The sequence below is a fragment of the Aegilops tauschii genome, chromosome 2, assembly GCF_002575655.3.
Source record: "Aegilops tauschii subsp. strangulata cultivar AL8/78 chromosome 2, Aet v6.0, whole genome shotgun sequence".
Taxonomy (NCBI): domain Eukaryota; kingdom Viridiplantae; phylum Streptophyta; class Magnoliopsida; order Poales; family Poaceae; genus Aegilops; species Aegilops tauschii.
Window position 1 is genome coordinate 558,975,364 of NC_053036.3, and position 21,066 is coordinate 558,996,429.

Genomic DNA, 21,066 nt, shown 5'->3' on the forward strand with positions numbered 1-21,066 from the left:
TCGATCATTCTCGCCCCTCCGTCAACTACGTGATGCAATTCATCCATGAAGACGGGAGATGTTGGGCCAAAGCCGGCACCACCAGGATAGGTAACACCATTCCCGAGGTTTAGATGTAGGTGGGGATGAGCACCCCTCCCTCTCATGCTCGGCCATCATGTGCGCACATGCTAGTGTATGTGTGATGTGATGTAGCCTTGACATATACTTTGCTTCTTCTCCTTCTATCGTAGAATGAACGCTCATATGCAAGCTTTGCGTATTTGCGAAAAAGATCTGTGCATTGCGCTGCAGATGTGACGACTAATGAAGCTTGTTCCATACGGGATGACTTGAACCTCGCCAATTCTTTGGGTTTTCATCAAGTGGAGGTCAAGTCTGACTTCTAAATGTCACCAACTTCTGTACCGGGCAAACAAGATGGAAGGACGCGCGATAACATTTTCTTGCGGGGTGGGTGGACATGACAGCGTCAATAGGGAAGGTCACTTTTACACATTGATTTTGTTCCGCTAGCTAAGCGGTGTACTCCTTCCGTCTGATGAGGAGTGTATATTTGGCTTTAAAATTTGTTCATAAAAGAATGTACTTCTATTTTTTCAATACACTTTAAAGTAGAAAAAAAATGTTTCTATCTCGTCACACGGTAACCAAGATAATAACATTCTACACATGGTCTTCTTAATTTCTACATGCATCTAGCTCATTGGTGGTTAGGTAATTAAAGAGGAGAAAGATGACGGGTTGCACCTTTCCGATGCATTTTTTTACTTCATTTCATAATTTGTCCTAAAATTTCTATATGTACACTTTACACTGGATGGAGGGAGTATGTGCTAGCTAATTATTGTTATTATAATAAAATTTCGTTTTATTGGATAGATGTCTAGCTAGCAATCTCATGAAGGATATAATTTTGGTTCGAAACTAGTGAAGCTACCCACGATGGCCTTAAAAAATGACGATGGCCTTAATAACAAGAAAATATCGTCGGCAGTGGAGCTTCGGCCAGAAGAAAGGTTGTCCAGGCAGTGGGCCCGTCTTGACTCTTGAGTGGGACTGGGAGCGGGAGCGGGAAGTTGTCCCGGTAGAGCGAGCGGGCACCGGGCACCGGGAGGGAGGGGGAGAGGCCCCGGTTGGGGAAGGAAATGCCTGGGTCTCGCATACCGCCCCTTCATAGGCCCTGATTGTTCCCCAAATCGAATCCTCGCGTTTTCCCCCAAATCGGCCAAACCCTAGCGAGGCTCCGTGCTGCATCCAGCGCAATGGGGCGGAGGGAGATCATGGACCCCGGCAGCGGCGGGCCGAAGAAGATCCTGGACCCCGGCAGCGGCAAGCCGATGGAGATCATAGGCCTCGGCAGCGGCAAGCTCGAGGACTATCCCTGCGTGAGGCAGCTCCGTAACCGGCGGCTCCTCACCTACCTCTGGCTCCAGGGCTTCGACACCGCCTACGACAGGTACGCACCCCCGCCCGCCCGCCGTCCCACTTTGCTCGTCTCCTTGCCGCTAGGCTAACGCGCCCCCTGCCGTGTATGCGATGCAGCGTCGTGCATGAGTCGGATGTGCAGCAGATGAGCAGGCTGCATCTGCGGCAGCTGGTGGTCTGGGGCCAGTGGAGAGAAGCCGTCAAGTACATAAACCGCTTCCTGCCGCCGGCCGACGACCGGGGCGTCGAGACCCGTTCCCTTCTCTTATTCCTCCACACGCTCTGGTCTCTGGCCAACGTCGCCGCGTGCTCAGCGGGCGGCTTCGTCAACGACTCCGTACGCCGCGACCTTCACTTCCTGACGAACCTTAGCTGCCGCAACGTCAAGCTCAACTCCATCCTCCAATACACGCTCCACTCACCGCAATTTACGTATGTTACGTACTGCCTAATGCGTACTCCGATGAATATTTCGAGTCACTGCTCTACTTGTCATTATCGAGCCTCAGATGAATCCTGTCTTTGTAGGGCGTCCCTGGACTGGAAACTGGTGAGGGAGAAGGCATCGTTGATTGCCGATGACTGGGCTCTTGAGACTCCTGAGTTGAGACGCAAGTTGCAATTACCCGGTGGCCGGGGTCTCGCGCAGGACTTGCTTCCCATCGGGTGGGTTCCTGTATCCATTCATTCATCCAATCTTTTACTGTTCGAGTATCAACTGCATGTCAATCTGATCAACCCCTACATGTTTAATTTGCTAGCCCCCTTCGTCCAAGGCGCCACCGGAGGCAACAATTCCTGCGGCCAAAGCCGGTGGCCATTGCCAAGGGCTATCTCAACAGGAGGAGGAGGTATTTACAATTTGATTAATTATCATCAGATGTAGTTTTCACTTGGCATTCACACATTTTCCTTGATTCTTGCAGCCTGCCATCTTCAAGCCCACTTTATGGTATGAACATCTTGGCATAAAAGCAACATCCCTCTGCTAACCTCCGCATATGTGTGGCAGTTAATGTTTGCTATGTATTGAATTGCAGGATTGCCCGACAATGCAATCAGCCGGGTGGCAGATCTTATTGGTAAAACAAGTCTCTGACCATCTAATTCCAGCTTGTAAACAAAATATGTGATAAGTATTTTCTGCTGTTGCTTTGTTTGTGGACATCTCTTTGGCTATGCAAGTTCCTGTGTGCTGATAAAACTTACTTGATAATATTTAGAGGGATGTTTAATAGCCGGTAAAATTCCGGAGCTCCGTCAAGAGCAGCATCTTCAATCAAATCCAAATGAAGGTAATTTAATTTATTCAACGTTGTCTTACCCTTAGATTACACTGTGCAAAACTGAGCTAACTCATCTGACTTTGACGCCTTGTATTTTTCTTGTTAATTTTCTTATTCATCATTGTTACAACCTCTCCGGTTTTATTGCACAGATTTTACCATTGTTGCTTTTGTATTGTGCTAGGCTAGCTTTATACTTAGTATTTCATTGAAGTGGCTCATGCACCATGTAGTCCCACGCTATATTTTGTTCAGCTCATCCCTCGATTTTTTTGTTCCTAAGCTCATTGTTTGCCAAACACCTCCTAAGTTTAGTATTCCGTTATTCTTCTGTTGGTTGCTCACATGTTATGCACGTTATATATACACATCGGCATGATAATTCATAACAGCACTCCGATGCAAGCTGGACGTTGTTCTTTGCACGTCATCAATGCAGGGAACCTGCTGTCATTTCCAACTGCTCAACTGAGTTAACATATGAAATCATAATTCTTTAGAAAAGTCCAAATGTGCTAGTGAAACGCCTAAATGCTCAACTAATTCTTGTAGATGCACTACTTATTACTGTGCTTCGTGTTGTTCGTTGCATTTTTAAGTGCCCACCTGATGCCACTTCTAACGAACTGGTTGCAGCTGCTTCTGGTACTCCACTTCTGCAGGCCATATCTGGGACCGTGACAAATCCTGCTAAAAACACTGGGACCTCATCAGTGACAAATGAAGGTAAATTAGTTGGAAGTTGGATCATAATTATTCTCTACATGTCATTGTTTCTTACTGCAAAATTCGTTTCAGGTGCTCCAACTTGCACAGATCAGGCTAGTTGTCCTTCGTGCTCATCGGTTCTAAAATCAGGTGAAGTATTTTAAATTCGTTGAACCCTAGAATGATTCACTGTTAAAGAACACCAAATGAAATAATCAAGGGATTATAAGCATATTTTCTAACTCTTTCACAGGTGTGGCAGTCTTACAGCATTTTAGAATCCCTTGGATCAAATCTGGCACAAATGCTGGTAAGTTAACTGAATCCGTTGGATCACAACCGTTTCCATAACTTGTAGAAACTCCATCTGCACATATTGATAGCTGAATTTCTAACTGCTCAACTGAGTTATATATGAAATCATAATTCTTTAGAAAAGTCCAAACGTGCTAGGGAAATGCCTAAATGCTCAACTAATTCTTGTAGATACACTACTTACTGTGCTTCGTGTTGTTTGTTGCATTTTTAAGTGCCCATCTGATGCCACTTCTAACGAACTGGTTGCAGCTGCTTCTGGTACTCCACTTCTGCAGGCGATATCTGGGACCCTGACAAATCCTGCTGAAAACACTGGAACCTCATCAGTGACAAATGAAGGTAAATTAGTAGGAAGTTGGATCATAGTCACTCATTTTACGCCATATGTAGTCTATATTGATATCTCTAAAAAGATTTATATTTAGGAACGGAGGGAGTACATGTCATCGTTTTCTTACTGCAAATTTCGTTTCAGGTGCTCCAACTTGCACAGATCAGCCTAGTTGTTCTTCATGCTCATCAGTTGCAAAATCAGGTGAAGTGTTTTAAATTCGTTGAACCCTAGAATGGTTCAGTGTTAGAGAACACCAAATGAACTAACCAAGGGATTATAAACATAATTTGTAACTCGTAACAGGTGCGGCAGTCTCACAGCCTTTTAGCATCCCTTGGATCACATCTGGCACAAAAGCTGGTAAGTTAACTGAATCCCTTGGATCACAACCGTTTTCATAACTTGTAGAAACTGCATCTGCACATATTGATACCTGAAATTCTAACTGCTCAACTGAGTTTATATATGAAATCATAATATTTCTTTAGAAAAGTCCAAATGTGTTAGTGAAATGCCTAACTGCTGAACTAATTCTTGTATATGCACTACTTACTGTGCCTCGTGTTGTTTGTTGCATTTTTAAGTGCCCACCTGATGCCAAATCTAATGAACTGGTTGCAGCTGCTTCTGGTACTCCACTTCTGCAGGCCATATCTGGGACCGTGACAAATCCTGCTAAAAACACTGGGAGCTCATCAGTGACAAATGAAGGTAAATTAGTTGGAAGTTGGATCGTAGTTATTGTCTACATGTCATCGTTTAAAAAAGGACAGACCCAGTGCATAGAAGCTCCCACACAAGGTGGGGTCTGGGGAGGGATTATAGGAACCTAGTCTTACCCCTCCAAAGTGCAATGCAGAGAGGCTGGTTCGAATCCAGGACCTCTTGGCACAAGTGGGGAGGACTTCACCACTGCGCCAGGCCTGCCCTCCTACATGTCATCGTTTCTTACTGGAAAATTCATTTCAGGTGCTCCAACTTGCACAGGTCAGCCTAGTTGTTCTTCGTGCTCATCAGTTGCAAAATCAGGTGAAGTATTTTAAATTCGTTGAACCCTAGAATGGTTCAGTGTTAGAGAACACCAAATGAACTAATCAAGGGATTATAGCATAATTTCTAACTCTTCACAGGTGCGGCAGTCTCACAGCCTTTTAGAATCCCTTGGATCACATCTGGCACAAATGCTGGTAAGTTAACTGAATCCCTTGGATCACAACCGTTTTCATAACTTGTTGAAACTCCATCTGCTCATACTGCTATGAAAACGGTTGTGATCCAAGGGATTCAGGTCTTCTGAAGAACAATAACAAATTTTTACATTTGTTGCAGAAGTTCTATGAATACAATTTTTATGAGGCTGCTTTGCCTCCTTTTTGTGGATGCCTTTACTTTCTGCACTTGAAATCATTGTTTGTTTTGTCCTTACTTTTTCCATTATAGATTTGTCTTTGGATTGACTAATTTTGGAATTATATATTGGCGTGAAGCTTGACATTTTTTAATGGTACTAATTGAAGTGCCAAAACGTCATACATTAGTGGACAGAGGGTGAATTATTAGGGAAACTTATGGCACACTAACCAGAAGTTAATTTTATGTCTCATCCTTTTTCTCAACAAGTCCTGCAGTTTTGTTATTAGAAATCCAAGCTCTAGTTGTCATAATGTCACGCACTCACGTAATTGTTACAAAATGGCGCTAACTTACTTTTTTTCGTAGTTCAGCCAACATTGAGCTGTGGTACCAGATGCGATAGAGAGTGGAGAAAAGACCTGGCTAGGACTAGTGATTGTCGCCTTGCCACTCATCTTATTCGAAAGTGTCTCTGCCTCGGATATGACGGCTTGATAATTTAAAACTTTCTGTAGTGTACAAACTTGAGCAATGATGCATCAATGCTAGTTGTAATGATTGCTTTTATGCCGGCGCACGAAACGGTTAAGGTCAACACTTGGTCATAATGAAATGCGGAACCAGCAATATTTGAACCTTGGTGTGAAGTGGTGGATATCTTTTGTGATATTTTTCAAACTTCTTGTTCACATGAACTCCGAACTTTTATGTGTTTGTGGGTTTTGTAGATATTCACTCCATCGAGAGTCAAGGCATGATAAGCTAGAGTTAACTCCAGAGCCCCGCGCTCTCTCTCCCCAACTTTGATGAGAGATCTCTACATGAAAGAAGACCAACCGCCTACGTGTCAGGTATCGGATGATCGAAAGGCTAGCCTGTCGGGAGGAGCCGAGGACTCGGATCTCAAAACTAATTCGGCTGGTTCGTCATCGTCCCACCCCTCTCGGGAGAAACTCGCCGGAGCCTCGAGCCTGCGAGCGGTGGGGATTGAATTTTGATAGTGTTTTCCTAGCAGTTTTAGTTGCATCATCAGTGGCAGTTTTAAACAAAAAAAATGTCTTCTTCTAAAGAAACTGTCATGTTGTTACGAAGAAGTTGTCATCCTCTCACAACTAAAACTTCCAGTGAAATCGTTCGAAATGCTAGTTCCTCCTAACATTCACCAGGTAAGAGGGTCCATTATATAATGGAAAACGGAGTGCTTTTCAGGTGACCATCAATTATTTTTTGTACCCACAAATTATTATATACTCCCTCCGTTCCTTTATATAAGGTGTATTTGTTTTTTGAGAAAATTCCAGAATGTAAGGTGCATTTCTTCTAATTCCTCATAATTCCCTAGTTAGCCCTTCAAAAAAAAGGGAAAGTATCTCTCTCCTGATTGTCTGTATCTCTTCTTGTAGCAAAAGAAGGAAACTATATCTCTGTCGATTGCATGTATCTCATACTTTCCTTGACTAACTGATTTACTTGCCATTAACAAATAAATTTTCCAAGGGTAATTTCGTCCTAACATGTCTATAATTATGTGCCTTGGTCACCGTGTCGAAAATAATACACCTTACATAAAGGAACGGAGGGAGTATTTCAGAAGAGATTCTCTGAAGCGTGTTTTTTGTGCCAACTTCCACTATAGCAGGTATATTTTTTAGAAAGGAAAGTTGTTGGAGATGCTCATCTACAACCAGGCGCCCCAAACCCCCCTATAGTCCGGGCGGACGGCCCGGTCACTAACCGGTTAAAAAATGCGACGCAGACGGACACCTCATATAGTATCTAAAGACCCGGGCTGACCGAGACCCCTCATATCTAGCCCGAATCTGGGACGGATATGAGGAGGCTTGGTTGCGCCCGGGTGCGTCCGCCACATCGGATTCGACCCACAATGGCCCACCCTGACCCACATATATGTTGGGGAACACAGTATTTCAAAAAATTTACCTACGATCACGCAAGATCTATCTATGTGATGCATAGCATCGAGCGGGGGAGTGTGTCCACGTACCCTCGTAGACCGAAAGCGGAAGCGTTAAGTAACGCGGTTGATGTAGTCGAACGTCTTCGCGATCCAACCGATCAAGTACCGAACGCACGGCACCTCCGCGATCTGCACACGTTCAGCTCGGTGACATCCCTCGTACTCTTGATCCAACTGAGGCCGTGGGAGAGTTTCTTAAGCACGACGGCGTGATGACGTTGATGATGAAGTTACCGACGCAGGACTTCGCCTAAGCACTACAACGATATGACCGAGGTGGAAATCTGTGGAGGGGAGCACCGCACACGGCTAAGACAATTGTCAACTTGTGTGTTCTAGGGTGCCCCTGCCCCCGTATATAAAGGAGCAAGGGGAGGCCGCCCGGCCCATTAGGGCGCGCCCCCAAGAGGGGAATCCTACTAGGACTGCAAGTCCTAGTAGGAATCCACCAAGAGGGAGAGGGGGGAAGGAAGGAAGAGGGGGAAGGGAAGGAAAGGGGGGCGCCGCCCCCTTCCCCTAGTCCAATTCGGACCCAAGGAGGGGGCGCGGCCAGCCCCTCCTGGCCCTTCCTCTCTTCTCAATAAGGCCCATAGAGGCCCATTAGTTCCCCTGGGGGTTCCGATAACCCCCCCGTCACTCTGATATTTATCCGGTGACCCCCGGAACTCATCCGGTGTACGAATAACATCGTCCAATATATCAATCTTTATGTCTCGACTATTTCGAGACTCCTCGTCATGTCCGTGATCACATCCGGGACTCCGAACTACCTTCGGTACATCAAAACACATAAACTCATAATACCGATCATCATCGAACGTTAAGCGTGCGGACCCTACGGGTTCGAGAACTATGTAGACATGACCGAGACTCATCTCCGGTTAATAACCATGAGCGGAACCTGGATGCTCATATTGGCTCCCACATATTCTACGAAGATCTTTATCGGTCAAACCGCATAACAACATACGTTGTTCCCTTTGTCATTGGTATGTTACTTGCCCGAGATTCGATCGTCGTTATCTCAATACCTAGTTCAATCTCGTTACCGGCAAGTCTCTTTACTCGTTCCGCAATGCATCATCCCGTAACTAACTCATTAGTCACATTGCTTGCAAGGCTTATAGTGATGTGCATTACTGAGAGGGCCCAGAGATACCTCTCCGACAAGCGGAGTGACAAATCCTGATCTTGATCTATGCCAACTCAACAAACACCATCGGAGACACCTGTAGAGCATCTTTATAATCACGCAGTTATGTTGTGACGTTTGATAACACACTAAGTGTTCCTCCAGTATTCGGGAGTTGCATAATCTCATAGTCATAGGAACATGTATAAGTCATGAAGAAAGCAATAGCAACAAACTAAATGATCATCGTGCTAAGCTAACGGATGGGTCAAGTCAATCACATCATTCTCTAATGATGTGATCCCGTTAATCAAATGACAACTCATGTCTATGGCTAGGAAACTTAGCCATCTTCGATTCAACGAGCTAGTCAAGTAGAGGCATACTAGTGACACTCTATTTGTCTATGTATTCACACATGTACTAAATTTCCGGTTAATACAATTCTAGCATGAATTATAAACATATATCATGATATAAGGAAATATAAATAACAACTTGATTATTGCCTCTAGGGCATATTTCCTTGAGTCTCCCACTTGCACTAGAGTCTATAATCTAGATTACACATTAATGATTTTAACACCCATGGAGTTTTGGTGTTGATCATGTTTTACTCGTGAGAGAGGCTTAGTCAACGGGTCTGCAACATTTAGATCCGTATGTGTTGGAAATATGCCCTAGAGGCAATAATAAAATGGTTATTATTGTATTTCCTTGTTCATGATAATTGTCTATTGTTCATGCTATAATTGTATTATCTGGAAACCGTAATACATGTGTGAATACATAGACCACAACATGTCCCTAGTAAGCCTCTAGTTGACTAGCTCGTTGATCAATAGATGGTTATGGTTTCCTGACCATGGACATTGGATGTCATTGATAACGGGATCACATCATTAGGAGAATGATGTGATGGACAAGACCCAATCCTAAGCATAGCATAAGATCGTGTAGTTCGTTTGCTAAGAGCTTTTCTAATGTCAAGTATCGTTTCCTTAGACCATGAGATTGTGCAACTCCCGGATACCGTAGGAATGCTTTGGGTGTACCAAACGTCACAACATAACTGGGTGGCTATAAAGGTGCACTACAGGTATCTCCGAAAGTGTCTGTTGGGTTGGCACGAATTGAGACTGGGATTTGTCACTCCGTATGACGGAGAGGTATCTCTGGGCCCACTCGGTAATGCATCATCATAATGAGCTCAATGTGACTAATGAGTTAGCCACGGGATCATGCGTTATGGAACGAGTAAAGTGACTTGCCGGTAACGTGATTGAACGAGGTATTGGGATACCGACGATCGAATCTCGGGCAAGTAAAATACCGATTGACAAAGGGAATTGAATACGGGGTCGATTGAATCCCCGACATCGTGGTTCATCCGATGAGATCATCGTTGAACATGTGGGAGCCAATATGGGTATCCAGATCCCGCTATTGGTTATTGGCCGGAGAGGTGTCTCGGTCATGTCTGCATGGTTCCCGAACCCGTAGGGTCTACACACTTAAGGTTCGGTGACGCTAGAGTTGTTATGGGAAATAGTATGTGGTTACCGAAGGTTGTTCGGAGTCCCAGATGAGATCCCGGACATCACGAGGAGTTCCGGAATGGTCCGGCGGTGAAGATCGATATATTGGACGAAGGGTATTGGAGTCCGGAAGTGTTCCGGGGGTACCAGGCTATGGCCAGCATGACCGAAAGGTGTTTCGGGAGCCCCGGCAAGTGTTGGAGGGCCTCATGGGCCAAAGGGGAAGGGGCAAACCAGCCCACTAAGGGGTGGTGCGCCCCCCACACCCTTTCCCACGTTACTTGGGGAGGTGGGGCGCCTCCACCTGGCTTGGGAGGCAAGCTTCCACCTGCTTGGCTTGGGGGGCAAGTCTCCCTAGGATTTTCCCTAGGGAGATCCAATCTGCTTGGCCGCCGCCCCCTAGGGGAAACCCTAGGGCGCCTCCCCCTCTCCCCTTGCCCCTATATATAGTGGAGGGGTGGGAGGGCAGCCGCACCTCTTCCCTGGCGCAGCCCTCTCCTCCTCCAACTCCTCCTCCTCCTCCGTAGTGCTTAGATAAGCTCTGCCGGAGAACCACGAGCTCCATTGCCACCACACCGTCGTGCTGCTGAAGCTCTCCCTCAACTTCTCCTCTCCCCTTGCTTGATCAAGAAGGAGGAGACGTCCCCGGGCTGTACATGTGTTGAACGCGGAGGCGCCGTCCGTTCGGCGCTAGATCGGATCTTCCGCGATTTGAATCGCCGCGAGTATGACTCCATCAACCGCGTTCTTGTAACGCTTCCGCTTAGCGATCTTCAAGGGTATGAAGATGCACTCCCTCTCTCTCATTGCTAGCATCTCCTAGATTGATCTTGGTGACACGTAGGAAAATTTTGAATTATTGCTACGTTCCCCAATAGTATGTATCTTGCAAATCTCTATGTCTCCCTCCTTGACTTGATTGCAGATGGAATTGAAGCATCTCTTGATGTGCTTGGTTCTCTTGTGAAATCTGGATTCCTTTTCCAAGGCAATTGCACCAGTATTGTCACAAAAGATTTTCATTGGACCTGATGCACTAGGTATGACACCTAGATCGGATATGAACTCCTTCATCCAGACTCCTTCATTTGCTGCTTCCGAAGCAGCTATGTACTCCGCTTCACACGTAGATCCCGCCATGACGCTTTGCTTAGAACTGCACCAACTTACAGCTCCACCGTTCAATATAAATACGTATCCGGTTTGTGACTTAGAGTCATCCGGGTCAGTGTCAAAGCTTGCATCGATGTAACCATTTACGACGAGCTCTTTGTCACCTCCATAAACGAGAAACACATCCTTAGTCCTTTTCAGGTATTTCAGGATATTCTTGACCGCTGTCCAGTGATCCACTCCTGGATTACTTTGGTACCTCCCTGCTAAACTAATAGCAAGGCACACATCAAGTCTGGTACACAACATTGCATACATGATAGAACCTATGGCTGAAGCATAGGGAATGACTTTCATTTTCTCTCTATCTTCTGCAGTGGTCGGGCATTGAGTCTGACTCAACTTCACACCTTGTAACACAGGCAAGAACCCTTTCTTTGCTTGATTCATTTTGACTTCTTCAAAACTTTATCAAGGTATGTGCTTTGTGAAAGTCCAATTAAGCGTCTTGATCTATCTCTATAGATCTTGATGCCCAATATATAAGCAGCTTCACCGAGGTCTTTCATTGAAAAACTCTTATTCATGTATCCTTTTATGCTATCCAGAAATTCTATATCATTTCCAATCAACAATATGTCATCCACATATAATATTAGAAATGCTACAGAGCTCGCACTCACTTTCTCGTAAATACATGCTTCTCCAAAAGTCTGTATAAAACCATATGCTTTGATCACACTATCAAAACGTTTCTTGCAACTCCGAGATGCTTGCACCAATCCATAAATGGATCACTGGAGCTTGCACATTTTGTTAGCATCCTTTGGATTGATAAAACCTTCGGGTTGCATCATATGCAACTCTTCTTCCAGAAATCCATTCAGGAATGCAATCTTTACATCCATTTGCCAAATTTCATAATGATAAAATGCAGCAATTGCTAACATGATTCGGACGGACTTAAGCATCACTACGGGTGAGAAGGTCTCATCGTAGTCAACTCCTTGAACTTGTCGAAAACCTTTCGCAACAAGTCGAGCTTTGTAGACAGTAACATTACCGTCAGCGTCAGTCTTCTTCTTAAAGATCCATTTATTCTCTATGGCTTGACGATCATCGGGCAAGTCAACCAAAGTCCACACTTTGTTCTCATACATGGATCCCATCTTAGATTTCATGGCCTCAAGCCATTTCACGGAATATGGGCTCATCATCACTTCCTCATAGTTCGTAGGTTCGTCATGGTCAAGTAACATGACCTCCAGAACCGGATTACCGTACCACTCTAGTGCGGATCTTACTCTGGTTGACCTACGAGGTTCAGTAGTAACTTGATCTAAAGTTACATGATCATCATCATTAGCTTCCTCACTAATTGGTGTAGGAGTCACAGGAACTAATTTCTGTGATGAACTACTTTCCAATAAGGGAGCAGGTACAGTTACCTCATCAAGTTCTACTTTCCTCCCACTCACTTCTTTCGAGAGAAACTCCTTCTCTAGAAAGGATCCATTCTTAGCAATGAATGTCTTGCCTTTGGATCTTTGATAGAAGGTGTGCCCAACAGTCTCCTTTGGGTATCCTATGAAGTCACATTTCTCCGATTTGGGTTCGAGCTTATTAGGTTGAAACTTTTTCACATAAGCATCGCAGCCCCAAATTTTAAGAAACGACAACTTGAGTTTCTTGCCAAACCACAATTCATAAGGTGTTGTCTCAACGGATTTAGATGGTGCCCTATTTAAGGTGAATGCAGTCGTCTCTAAAGCATAACCCCAAAACGATAGCGATAAATCAGTAAGAGACATCATAGATCACACCATATCTAATAATGTGCGGTTACGACGTTCGGACACACCATTACGCTGTGGTGTTCTGGGTGGCGTGAGTTGCGAAACTATTCCGCATTATTTCAAATGAAGACCAAACTCGTAACTCAAATATTCTCCTCCACGATCAGATCGCAGGAACTTTATTTTCTTGTTACGATGTTTTTCCACTTCACTCTGAAATTCTTTGAACTTTTTAAATGTTTCAGACTTATGTTTCATCAAGTAGATATACCCATATCTGCTCAAATCATCTGTGAAGGTCAGAAAATAACGATACCCGCCGCGAGCCTCAATATTCATCGAACCACATACATCAGTATGTATGATTTCCAATAAATCTGTTGCTCGCTCCATTGTTCCGGAGAACGGAGTTTTAGTCATCTTGCCCATGAGGCATGGTTCGCAAGTACCAAGTGATTCATAATCAAGTGATTCCAAAAGTCCATCAGAATGGAGTTTCTTCATGCGCTTTGCACCAATATGACCCAACCGGCAGTGCCACAAATAAGTTGCACTATCATTATCAACTCTGCATCTTTTGGCTTCAATATTATGAATATGTGTGTCACTACTATCGAGATTCAACAAAAATAGACCACTCTTCAAGGGTGCATGACCATAAAAGATATTACTTATATAAATAGAACACATTCTCGGATTTAAATGAATAACCGTCTTGCATCAAACAAGATCCAGATATAATGTTCATGCTTAACGCTGGCACCAAATAACAATTATTCGGGTCTAAAACTAATCTCGAAGGTAGATGTAGAGGTAGCGTGCCGACGGCGATCACATCAACTTTGGAACCATTTCCCACGCGCATCGTCACCTCATCCTTAGCCAATCTTCGCTTAATCCGTAGTCCCTATTTCAAGTTGCAAATATTAACAACAGAACCAGTATCAAATACCCAGGCACTACTGCGAGCATTAGTAAGGTACACATCAATAACATCTATATCACATATACCTTTGTTCACCTTGCCATCCTTCTTATCTGCCAAACACTTGGGGCAGTTCCGCTTCCAGTGACCAGTCCCTTTGCAGTAGAAGCACTCAGTCTCAGGCTTAGGTCCAGACTTGGGCTTCTTCACTTGAGCAGCAACTTGTTTGCCGTTCTTCTTGAAGTTCCCCTTCTTCCCTTTACCCTTTTTCTTGAAACTGGTGGTCTTATTGACCATCAACACTTGATGCTCCTTCTTGATTTCTACCTCCGCAGCCTTTAGCATTGCGGAGAGCTCGAGAATCGTCTTATCCATCCCTTGCATGTTATAGTTCATCACGAAGCTTTTGTAGCTTGGTGGCAGTGATTGAAGCAGAACTCTGTCAATGACACTATCATCAGGGAGATTAACTCCCAGTTGTGTCAAGTGGTTGTGGTACCCAGATATTCTGAGTATATGTTCACTGACAGAACTATTCTCCTCCATTTTGCAGCTGTCGAACTTATTGGAGACTTCATATCTCTCAATCCGGGCATTTGCTAGAAATATTAACTTCAACTCCTGGAACATCTCATATGCTCCATGACGTTCAAAATGTCGTTGAAGTCCCGGTTCTAAGCCGTAATGCATGGCACACTGAACTATCGAGTATTCATCAGCTTTACTCTGCCAGACGTTCTTAACGTCATCAGCAGCATTTACAGCAGGCCTGGCACCTAGCGGTGCTTCCAGGACGTAATTCTTCTGTGCAGAATTGAGGATAATCCTCAAGTTACGGGCCCAGTCCGTGTAGTTGCTACCATCATCTTTCAACTTAGCTTTCTCTAGGAACGCATTAAAATTCAAAGGAACAGTAGCACGGGCCATTGATTTAATTACAACAACATAGACATGCAAAATATTATCAGGTACTAAGTTCATGATAAATTAATGTTCAATTAATCATAGTACTTAAGAACTCCCACTTAGATAGACATCACTCTAATCATCTAAGTGATCACGTGATCCAAATCAACTAAACCATGTCTGACCATCACGTGAGATGGAGTAGTTTTCAATGGTGAACATCACTATGTTGATCATATCAACTATATGATTCACACTCGACCTTTCGGTCTCAGTGTTCCGATGCCATATCTGCATATGCTAGGCTCGTCAAGTTTAACCCGAGTATTCTGCGTGTGCAAAACTGGCTTGCACTCGTTGTATGTGAACGTAGAGCTTATCACACCCAATCATCACGTGGTGTCTCGGCACGACGAACTTTCACAACGGTGCATACTCAGGGAGAACACTTGTACCTTGAAATTTAGTGAGAGATCATCTTATAATGCTACTATCGAACTAAGCAAAATAAGATGCATAAAGGATAAACATCACATGCAATCAATATAAGTGATATGATATGGCCATCATCATCTTGTGCCTTTGATCTCCATCTCCAAAGCACCGTCATGATCACCATCGTCATCGACGCGACACCTTGATCTATTGCTTCTACGACTATCGCTACCGCTTAGTGATAAAGTAAAAACAATTACTGGGCGATTGCATTGCATACAATAAAGCGACAACCATATGGCTCCTGTCAGTTGCCGATAACTCTGTTACAAAACATGATCATCTCATACAATAAAATTTAGCATCATCTCTTGATCATATCACATCACAACATGCCCTGCAGAAACAAGTTAGACATCATCTACTTTGTTGTTGCAAGTTTTACGTGGCTGTTACGGGCTGAGCAAGAACCGTTCTTACCTACGCATCAAAACCACAATAAGTTTTTGTCAAATGTGCTGTTTTAACCTTCAACAAGGACCGGGCGTAGTCACACTCGATTCAACTAAAGTTGGAGAAACTGACACCCCCCAGCCACCTGTGTGCAAAGCACGTCGGTAGAACCAGTCTCGCGTAAGCGTATGCGTAATGTCGGTCCGGGCCGCTTCATCCAACAATACCGCCGAATCAAAGTATGACATGCTGGTAAGCAGTATGACTATTATCCCCCACAACTCTTTGTGTTCTACTCCCTCGCCTGGATGGCACTATTGGGGAACGCAGTATTTCAAAAAATTTACCTACGATCACACAAGATCAATCTATGTGATGCATAGCAACGAGCGGGAGAGTGTGTCCACGTACCCTTGTAGACCGAAAGCGGAAGCGTTAAGTAACGCGATTGATGTAGTCGAACGTCGTCGCGATTCAACCGATCAAGTACCGAACGCACGACACCTCCGCGATCTGCACAGGCTCGGCTTGGTGACGTTCCTCGTACTCTTGATCCAGCTGAGGCCGAGGGAGAGTTTCGTCAGCACAACGGCGTGATGACAGTGATAATGAAGTTACCGACGCAGGGCTTCGCCTAAGCACTACAACGATATGACCGAGGTGGAAATCTGTGGAGGGGGCACCGCACACGGCTAAGACAACTGTCAACTTGTGTGTTCTAGGGTGCCCCCTGCCCCCGTATATAAAGGAGCAAGGGGAGGCCGGCCGGCTCCTTAGGGCGCGCCCCTAAGAGGGGAATCCTACTAGGACCCCAAGTCCTAGTAGGAATCCACCAAGAGGGAGAGAGGGGGAAGGAAGGAAGAGGGGGAAGGGAAGGAAAGGGGGCGCCGCCCCCTTCCCCTAGTCCAATTCGGACCCAAGGGGGGCGGCCAGCCCCTCCTGGCCCTTCCTCTCTTCTCACTAAGGCCCATAGAGGCCCATTAGTTCCCTCGAGGGTTTCGATAACCCCCGGCACTCTCATATTTATCCGGTGACCCCCGGAACTCATCCGGTGTCCGAATAACATCGTCCAATATATCAATCTTTATGTCTCGACCATTTTGAGACTCCTCTTCATGTCCGTGATCACATCCGGGACTCCGAACTACCTTCGGTACATCAAAACACATAAACTCATAATACCGATCGTCATCGAACGTTAAGCGTGCGGATCCTACGGGTTCGAGAACTATGTAGACATGACCGAGACTCATCTCTGTTCAATAACCAATAGTGGAACCTAGATGCTCATATTGGCTCCCACATATTCTACGAAGATCTTTATCGGTCAAACCGCATAACAACATACGTTGTTCCCTTTGTCATCGGTATGTTACTTGCCCAAGATTCGATCGTCGATATCTCAATACCTAGTTCAATCTCATTACCGGCAAGTCTCTTTACTCGTTCCGTAACGCATCATCCCATAACTAACTCATTAGTCACGTTGCTTGCAAGGCTTATATTGATGTGCATTACCGAGAGGGCCCTGAGATACCTCTCCGACAATCGGAATGAGAAATCCTAATCTCGATCGATGCCATCCCAACAAACACCATCGGAGACACCTGTAGAGCATATTTATAATCACCCAGTTACGTTGTGACGTTTGATAGCACACAAAGTGTTCCTCCGGTATTCGGGAGTTGCATAATCTCATAGTCATAGGAACATGTATAACTCATGAAGAAAGCAATATCAACAAATTAAATGATCATCGTGCTAAGCTAACGGATGGGTCAAGTCAATCACATCATTCTCTAATGATGTGATCCCGTTAATCAAATGACAACTCATGTCTATGGCTAGGAAACTTAACCATCTTTGATTCAACGAGCTAGTCAAGTAGAGGCATACTTGTGACACTCTATTTGTCTATGTATTCACACACGTACTAAGTTTCCGTTTAATACAATTCTAGCATGAATAATAAACATTTATCATGATATAAGGAAATATAAATAATAACTTTATTGTTGCCTCTAGGGCATATTTCCTTCAATATATTCGTCCCCATCCGCTCCCCAAACAAAACCCTAGCCACTCCACTCGAGTCCACTCTGTCCTCGAGCTCCCTTCCGACGATTTCCGGCCTTTTCCGGCATGGCGAGCAGCGGATCCAAGTCCTTCCTCACCTGATCTGCGGTCTGGGAGCTCATCCCATGCGGGCACGAGGAGAAGATGGTTTTCCGCATTGCGCTTTACCGCGCACGCGAGGAAAACACCCGACAGCGGTCGGACTCGATCAGACGAAAATCCATTGCGTCTACCGAAATGGTGCTTGGATCCGACGCGAGGCGCATTGTTACCGCCTTGCCGGAGGCGGCGCGGTTCGTTTGGCGTCCAAACGCCGTGGCGGAGGCATAGCTCTTTCATTGGCGAGCCGACTCGGAGGCCTTCCATGGCCTGTCCGCATCAGAGGCTAATATGGTGTGGCGTGCCCACCGTGCGAGGAAGTGGGTGCGAGAGGCCGCGACAGCCCTCGCGGCAGACGCCGACGAGGCAGAGTCGCACACTGCAGTGCCACCACGGGTGACCGACAACCCCTGGCGTTACAACCGTGTCGTGGTGGATGTGTCGGGTTCCGACCACGACGGATCCATCATCGACCTCACATCGTCCAGCGACGTGCAGGCCACGGGCTTCGGCGAGGAAGAGTAGGGCATGGGAGACGTGAGCCTGTGCATGTACCATGTCCTACTCTATCTCTCCGGCGACTGCACCTTCACTTTGAGGGGCTCAACGGCCGCCAGACATGGACACGGCCGAAACAATAAGGTCGGAGAAACTTTAGACTAGTTTTACGTTGCATGTAATTTCATTGATTTGAGATTTCATGTAACCGAAGATTAGAGGTATGACCGCTCACTGTCCGCAGATGCGGGGACGTATAGGTGGTCAGATTTGCCAAGTCCAGCTGTAGATGCTCTTAATTGTTTTGCCCAGGCAATTCGAAGGGGTATTTCTACCAATTCCATCGGAGGGATACAAACGCAAAGGAAAAAAACCTGGGACAACACCATTTGGCGTCTTTTTGAACACAGTATAATCGAAGTCGTTCACATACACGAGTATACACTCGCCCCTATGAACGCACACACGCACCCCCTACCCCTATGAGCACCTTCGAGTGACTGAGCCGGCATAGGATCTTGAGATTTTACGAAGTCATCATAGGCGCCTCGCAGTCGACGGGAACGTTTTCTCCCACTAAACGAACATCGACGTAAGCCTGAAATTCCAGGAATAATGCAAGCATCAATGTCAGGTTTAGAACTTGAACCTGGTGGACAAGGATACCACTGTCCTCCTAAGCATCCAACACATTTTGTTTCACACGCCATCCGGTGGTGTCGGCCAATAAGAAAAGTTGTCGCCTCAAAGAGAAAAATAAGAAAAGTTGTCCCGGTGCAGGGCAGAGGGAGAGGGAGAGAGGGCACTCGTTGCGCGGCGAGAGGGAACGGCTGGTGGGTCCCCGCATATATGAGGCGTCGCTCCCCCCAAATCGAATCCCCACGTTTGTTCCCCAAAATCCGAGTTAATTGCATGTTGGTACCACACTTCAGCACCTACTCACGGATTGGTACCACATCAGCCCTTGACAGCGGGCCAAGGGCTGATGTGGCAGACGGAATCCATGACACCGAAGTGCAATTGCGGCAGATTATCTCTATTTTTCCTTTTCATTTCCTTATTATTGGAGTGAGAACAGGTAGAATGAGGAACTGTGTAATAGTAGATACAACAACTGTAGTAAAAAGAAACTAATGTTTGCAATTGTTAATGACATACATACTTGCATGTTCTTTGAAGTGGTCAACCGTGAGTACTAATACATAATGATGGGGTTTTGGCTCATTTATTGGCTTCAGTGTCCAATTAACCATGAAATAGGAGCCCATGTCAATTATGTATACTTCTACTGGATGTGTTCTAATGCTGGTTTATTATAAATCTTGTATTTGTAATGATGTGTACTGGTTTATTTTTTAAAATTTCTAATAAGTTAGTAGTAGCGTGGGGAGGAAACTGAGCGCTACTAGTATAAAGGATACTAGTAGCGTTGGTTGTTTACCCACACTACTACTAACTATTAGCTGTAGCGCGATACTAGCAGCGCGGGTACCCGCACTGCTAGTAGTCTTTTTCCTGTTAGATATCCATCTTATTAGGTTTGCATTTCACCCGTTCATTTTACTGAATAATTTAGTGGTCCCTGATGTTTTGCTAAGTACTTCACCACTTATTAGTAGGTTTTACCTTTATCCATCCATGAAAAATAACAGTACCTTTCTAGCTTTGTACTGCATCTTTTTTGGCAAAACTGCAGCTAGCTATTTGGATAGGTTAACTTGATGGAGTACTTGTTGGAGTGCAAGAGTTGGTGTCTGAAGTGGAAGCTGGCTCTTGCGGCGCCAACTTGATGGCTGCGTTACTCGTGGTGCTCCTTCGAGTCGATTTGCTGCCGATTGTGTTGAAGCATCAAGCTATGTTATGTTATAAACTTGAGATTTGGAAGTCTCCTAGCAAGAACTACTTTTAGTAGTGTTATATTATCACCATGGAGAGCGACATTACACTTACTCCCGGAGAATACCCAAGCCTCTATATCCGGGAGCGTTTTCGTTCTATTATTCACCTACTTGGTTGAAAATGACGTCCAGGTAAAGTTGAACGTGGCACGTGTATTTTTTTGGTACACGGCTGTGTACAAACGGGTTGTGTGTTCAGAGGTTTGTTTCAAATTTTTTGAACTGGTGATGGTTCTTTTGGTTGGTTTAGCATTTTTGATTACATGTGGGGCAGGCTGGCGTGGTTGTTCTTCTTATATGCTTCGCAGTTCTCGCGTCGCTTTCTGTTGGTATTCGGCGCGGGCTTCCGCTTGTGTCGCTGTCGGGCGGTATGGTCGTGCCGCTCTTGGCCCATCTGTCGCGTGGCTTTCCGTTTCCCATTGGGTCTTGTGCGTGCTGCTTTTTTTTTTTTGAAGGAAGTCTTGTGCGTGCTGCTGTTGGCTGGTTACTGCTGCCTTGGCATGCGGTGGCGTCGTCTTTTCCGACAAATCGGTGCCGCTTTACATCCTTTGGAATTTGTAGCGATTCGGTTTCTTGGTCAACCGACCGTTTTGTCGGGCGGTGGCCTTAACTCTAGCGCATGCAGATGCATGATGTATGCAGTCCGTGGCTAGCTGTTTTTTTTAATAATTAGGTGCCGGCTCGGGAACTCTCTCCCTCTGTCTCGAAGACTCCCAGTCCCACCGCCCGCCGCTTATCCCCGCCGCCTGCCGCTCTACCACTGTTACTATAAGAAGGGCACCGGCCTCGACT

General features: G+C 45.4%; 1 protein-coding gene across 1 annotated transcript; it reads left to right on the plus strand.

Moving 5' to 3' along the window:
• Window positions 1-1,256: 1,256 nt before the first annotated feature.
• Window positions 1,257-4,289, plus strand: LOC120974174 (uncharacterized). Its single transcript, XM_073507387.1, has 11 exons — window positions 1,257-1,459; window positions 1,546-1,860; window positions 1,957-2,094; window positions 2,190-2,279; window positions 2,355-2,380; window positions 2,469-2,510; window positions 3,267-3,440; window positions 3,513-3,577; window positions 3,676-3,732; window positions 3,953-4,079; window positions 4,216-4,289. Exons 1-11 carry the CDS (start codon window positions 1,266-1,268, stop codon window positions 4,287-4,289), a joined length of 1,302 nt encoding a protein of 433 aa, XP_073363488.1. The 5' UTR covers window positions 1,257-1,265.
• Window positions 4,290-21,066: the final 16,777 nt, after the last annotated feature.